The sequence below is a fragment of the Panulirus ornatus genome, chromosome 43 (genome assembly GCF_036320965.1).
Source record: "Panulirus ornatus isolate Po-2019 chromosome 43, ASM3632096v1, whole genome shotgun sequence".
Lineage (NCBI taxonomy): Eukaryota > Metazoa > Arthropoda > Malacostraca > Decapoda > Palinuridae > Panulirus > Panulirus ornatus.
In genome coordinates this window covers 21,745,864-21,751,863 of record NC_092266.1, presented here as the reverse complement: position 1 = coordinate 21,751,863, position 6,000 = coordinate 21,745,864, and the positions used below count along the sequence as shown (strand labels likewise).

The window sequence follows — 6,000 nt, the reverse complement described above, 5'->3', positions numbered from 1 at the left end:
TTCTCTGTTCCTATATATATATATTTTTTTTTTTTTTTTTTTATACTTTGTCGCTGTCTCCCGCGTTTGCGAGGTAGCGCAAGGAAACAGACGAAAGAAATGGCCCAACCCCCCCCCCCATACACATGTATATACATACGTCCACACACGCAAATATACATACCTACACAGCTTTCCATGGTTTACCCCATACGCTTCACATGCCTTGATTCAATCCACTGACAGCACGTTAACCCCGGTATACCACATCGCTCCAATTCACTCTATTCCTTGCCCTCCTTTCACCCTCCTGCATGTTCAGGCCCCGATCACACAAAATCTTTTTCACTCCATCTTTCCACCTCCAATTTGGTCTCCCTCTTCTCCTCGTTCCCTCCACCTCCGACACATATATCCTCTTGGTCAATCTTTCCTCACTCATTCTCTCCATGTGCCCAAACCACTTCAAAACACCCTCTTCTGCTCTCTCAACCACACTCTTTTTATTTCCACACATCTCTCTTACCCTTACGTTACTCACTCGATCAAACCACCTCACACCACACATTGTCCTCAAACATCTCATTTCCAGCACATCCATCCTCCTGCGCACAACTCTATCCATAGCCCACGCCTCGCAACCATACAACATTGTTGGAACCACTATTCCTTCAAACATACCCATTTTTGCTTTCCGAGATAATGTTCTCGACTTCCACACATTCTTCAAGGCCCCCAGAATTTTCGCCCCCTCCCCCACCCTATGATCCACTTCCGCTTCCATGGTTCCATCCGCTGCCAGATCCACTCCCAGATATCTAAAACACTTCACTTCCTCCAGTTTTTCTCCATTCAAACTTACCTCCCAATATACTTTTCCCTCAACCCTACTGAACTGGTTGTTTAATTTGTGTATGGCTGGGGTTGTTAGGGAGGTGAATGCTAGAGTTTTGGAGAGAGGGGCAAGTATGCAGTCTGTTGTGGATGAGAGGGCTTGAGAAAAGAGACAGTTGTTGTTCGCTGATGATACAGCGCTGGTGGCTGATTCGGGTGAGAAGCTGCAGAAGTTGGTGACCGAGGTTGGTAAAGTGTGTGAAAGAAGAAAGCTGAGAGTAAATGTGAATAGGAGCAAGGTTTATATATATATATATATATATATATATATATATATATATATATTACGGAAAGTTGTGTGGGGCCTGGATGTGGAAAGGGAACTGTGGCTTTGGGCATTATTGCGTGACAGCTGGAGACCGAGTGTGAACAAATGGAGCCTTTGTTGTCTTTTCCTAGTGCTACCTCGCACACATGAGGGGGGAGAGGGATGGTATTCCATGTGTGGCGAGGTGGCGATGGGAATGAATAGGGGCAGACAGTGTGAATTGTGTGCATGGGTATATATGTATGTGTCTGTGTGTGTATATATATGTGTACATTGAGATGTATAGGTATGTATATTTGCATGTGTGGGCGTGTGTGTGTGTACATTGTGTATGGGGTTGGGTTGTGCCTTTTCTTTCGTCTGTTTCCTTGCGCTACCTCGCAAACGCGGGAGACAGCAACAAAGCAAAATAATAATAAAAATTATATTATACTTAACCGCCGTCTCCCGTGTTAGCGAGGTAGTACAAGGAAACAGACAAAGAATGGCCCAACCCAAACACATACACATGCTTGTACATAAATGCCTACACATGCACATATACATACATATTCATTTCAACATTTACATACATATACATACACAGATATATACATATATACACATGTACATATCCATACTTCCTCCCATCATCCATCCACATACACATGCATAAACATAAATGCCCACAGACGCACATATACATACACATATATATACATATATACAAATGTACATATCCATACTTGCTCCCTTCATCCATTCCCTTCGCCACCCCGCAACACATAAAATAGCTTCCCCCTCCGGGGTCGTGCTAGGAAAAGACAAAAAGGCCACATTCGTTCACACGGTCTCTACCTGTCATGTGATATGAAATGTTTTATATATATATAAATTGGAGGTGGAAAGATGGAGTGAAAAAGATTTTGTGTGATCGGGGCCTGAACATGCAGGAGGGTGAAAGGAGGGCAAGGAATAGAGTGAATTGGAGCGATGTGGTATACCGGGGTTGACGTGTTGTCAGTGGATTGAATCAAAGCATGTGAAGCGTCTGGGGTAAACCATGGAAAGCTGTGTAGGTATGTATATTTGCGTGTGTGGACGTATGTATATACATGTGTATGGGGGGGGGGCCATTTCTTTCGTCTGTTTCCTTGCACTACCTCGCAAACGCGGGAGACAGCGACAAAGTATAATAAAAAAATAATAATATATATATATATATATATATATATATATGTATATATATATATATCCCTGGGGATAGGGGAGAAAGAATACTTCCCACGTATTCCCTGCGTGTCGTAGAAGGCGACTAAAAGGGGAGGGAGCGGGGGGCTGGAAATCCTCCCCTCTCGTTTTTTTTTTTTATTTTCCAAAAGAAGGAACAGAGAATTGGGCCAGGTGAGGGTATTCCCTCTAAGGCCCAGTCGTCTGTTCTTAACGCTACCTCGCTAATGCGGGAAATGGTGAATAGTTTGAAAGAAAAGAAAGAATATATATATATATATATATATATATATATATATATATATATATATATATATTCTTTCTTTTCGTACTATTCGCCATTTCCCGCATTAGCGAGGTAGCGTTAAGAACAGAGGACTGTGCCTTTGAGGGAATATCCTCATCTGGCCCCCTTCTCTGTTCCTTCTTTGGGAAAAAAAAACAAGAGGGGAGGATTTCCAGCCCCCCGCTCCCTTCCCTTTTAGTCGCCTTCTACGACACGCAGGGAATACATGGGAAGTATTCTTTCTCCCCTATCCCCAGGGATAATATATATATGTATGTATATATAAAAGTGAGTGCTCAAATTACAGAGCTATAAGTTTGTTGAGTATTCCTGGGAAATTATATGCGAGGGTATTGATTGAGAGTTTGAAAACATGTACAGAGCATCAGATTGGGGAAGAGCAATGTGGTTTCAGAAGTGGTAGAGGATGTTGGGATCAGGTGTTTGCTTTGAAGAATGTATGTGAGAAAACTTAAGAAAAGCAAATGGACCTGTATGTAGCATTTATGGATCTGGAGAAGGCATATGATAAGAATTGATAGAGATGCTCTGTGGAAGGTGTTAAGAATATATGGTGTGGGAGGCAAGTTGTTAGAAGCAGTGAAAAGTTTTTATCGAGGATGTAAGGCATGTGTACGAGTAGGAAGAGAGGAAAGTGATTGGTTCTCAGTGAATGTTGGTTTGTGGCAGGGGTCCGTGATGTCTCCATGGTTGTTTAATTTGTTCATGGATGGAGTTATTAGGGAGGTGAATGCAAGAGTTTTGGAAAGAGGGGCAAGTATGCAGTCTGTTGTGGATGAGAGAGCTTGGAAAGTGAGTCAGTTGTTGTTTGTTGATGATACAGCGCTGGTGGCTGATTCATGTAAGAAACTGCAGAAGCTGGTGACTGAGTTTGGTAAAGTGTGAGAAAGAAGAAAGCTGAGAGTAAATGTGAATAAGAGCAAGGTTATTAGATACAATTAGGTCAATTGGGAGGTAAGTTTGAATGGAGAAAAACTGGAGGAAGTGAAGTGTTTTAGATATCTGGGAGTGGATTTGGCAGCCGATGGAACCATGGAAGCAGAAGTGAATCATAGGGTGGGGGAGGGGGTGAAAGTTCTAGGAGCGTTGAAAAATGTATGGAAGTCGAGAACATTATCTTGGAAAGCAAAAATGGGTATGGCTATGTTTGAAGGAATAGTGGTTCCAACAATGCTGTATGGTTGCAAGGCGTGGGCTATAGATAGAGTTGTGCGGTGGAGGGTGGATGTGCTGGAAATGAGATGTTTGTGGACAATATGTGGTGTGAGGTGGTTTGATCGAGTAAGTAATGTAAGGGTAAGAGAGATGTGTGGAAATAAAAAGAGTATGGTTGAGAGAGCAGAAGAGGGTGTTTTGAAATGGTTTGGTCACATGGAGTGAGGAAAGATTGACAAAGAGGATATATGTGTCAGAGGTGGAGGGAACGAGAAGTGGGAGACCAAATTGGAGGTGGAAAGATGGAGTGAAAAAGATTTTGAGTGATCGGGGCCTGAACATGCAGGAGGGAGAAAGGCGTGCAAGGAATAGAGTGAATTGGAACGATGTGGTATACCGGGGTCGACGTGCTGTCAATGGATTGAACCAGGGCATGTGAAGCGTCTGGGGTAAACCATGGAAAGTTCTGTGGGGCCTGGATGTGGAAAGGGAGCTGTTGTTTCGGTGCATTATTACATGACAGCTAGAGACTGAGTGTGAACGAGTGGGGCCTTTTTTGTCTTTTCCTAGCACTACCTCATACACATGAGGGGGGAGGGGGGTTGTTATTCCAGATGTGGCGAGGTGGCAATGGGAATGAATAAAGGCAGACAGTATGAATTATGTACATGTGTATATATGTATATGTCTGTGTGTGTATATATATGTGTACATTGAGATGTATAGGTATGTATATTTGCGTGGGTGGACGTGTATGTATATATTTGTAAAAGCAGGCAGAATTTTTTCTTGAATACCCTGTTTGTTATTAAAAACTAATGCATAAAAAATGAAATTTGAAATTAATGACCCTGTTGCAAGAAATCGAAGAATTACGACGGAATATATTAAACAACTCATACATCAATAGATGCAACGTATAATCAGTTTGACTGAAGATGGGCAGTATTCAAGTGCCTAAAATGTCTCATGTACTTAAAGAATAGTGACAATGAATATAGGACATTTAATGCACATTTCTAATCTAATGAAGCAAAATGTGTGATGAGAAAAACTGAAAAACCAACAGAAAGCTGGTGAGTGTTAAATATGCTTTGGTTTTTAACTATATATATATATATATATATATATATATATATATATATATATATATATATATATCTTTTCAAACTATTCGCCATTTCCCGCATTAGCGAGGTAGCGTTAAGAACAGAGGACTGGGCCTTGAGGGAATACCCTCACCTGGCCCAATTCTCTGTTCCTTCTTTTGGGGAAAAAAAAAAAAAAAAAAAAAAAAAAAAAAAAAAACGAGAGGGGAGGATTTCCAGCCCCCCGCTCCCTCCCCTTTTAGTCGCCTTCTACGACACGCAGGGAATACGTGGGAAGTATTCTTTCTCCCCTATCCCCAGGGATAATATATATATATATATATATATATATATATATATAATATACTTGCTACTGTACGTATTTTGCCTGGTAAAATGTGGCCTGTTTTTTGAAAACTAATCTTGACCATAGCATATAAACAGAAACTATTATGTGTAGCTACATCTGAGCAAAGTAAGGGAAACAAGAAGAGCACAGACAACAATCTTATATCGTTGGCTATAGTATCCACCTCATTGGACTGTCTCTTCTTATGATAGTGGAGAATGCCATCATTAGAGCCTGCCAGCCCATTGCATGTTCCTTATGTCTACCCACTGAGGATGTCATTTTGAGTGCCTTCCACTGTGGTGCCATTTGTGACAGCAGTCATCCAAAGATGCCAACAGCTCTAAGCCTGGTGAGAGTAGGACCGGGCTAGGCAGAGTGATATCAAAGGCTCTTATGGATGCCTGGTAGCTGGGAGAGTCAGATGGTGAAAGTTTAGTAGACCTCAGAGCCTGGTACAGTATGGTAACCCTGCTCTTTACAATTATTTGGAACCTCCAGGGTAGTGTGGTCCTCCTGAAGAAGTTCTTGTTGATCATCCTTGACTCGCCAAAAGACCGTAGGCATTGAGAGCATGCCCTTGTTTGGCCTGAAAGAAATAAGCAAAAGTTATACTAACAAAAATCCTGCTTATCCTGTAATTACAGTGACCTTAACAAGAAACAAAGTATGATTAACATCTTTCGTTTATCCTGTAACTGAATGTAAATAATACCCAGTAACACATGCAACAACCCTCGGTTAAAGTTCA

At 41.5% G+C, this 6,000-nt stretch overlaps 1 protein-coding gene across 2 annotated transcripts in view; it reads right to left on the bottom strand.

The window, feature by feature from the left end:
* Positions 1–3,355: 3,355 nt before the first annotated feature.
* LOC139762382 (uncharacterized) overlaps positions 3,356–6,000 on the bottom strand; it is a 125,315-nt gene continuing 122,670 nt past the window's right edge. For both annotated transcript variants that reach the window (XM_071687202.1, XM_071687201.1), the window contains exon 10: positions 3,356–5,838. In XM_071687202.1, the coding sequence (XP_071543303.1) occupies positions 5,685–5,838 (154 nt within the window). In that variant the 3' untranslated portion in view covers positions 3,356–5,684. The remainder of the gene's footprint in view (positions 5,839–6,000) is intronic.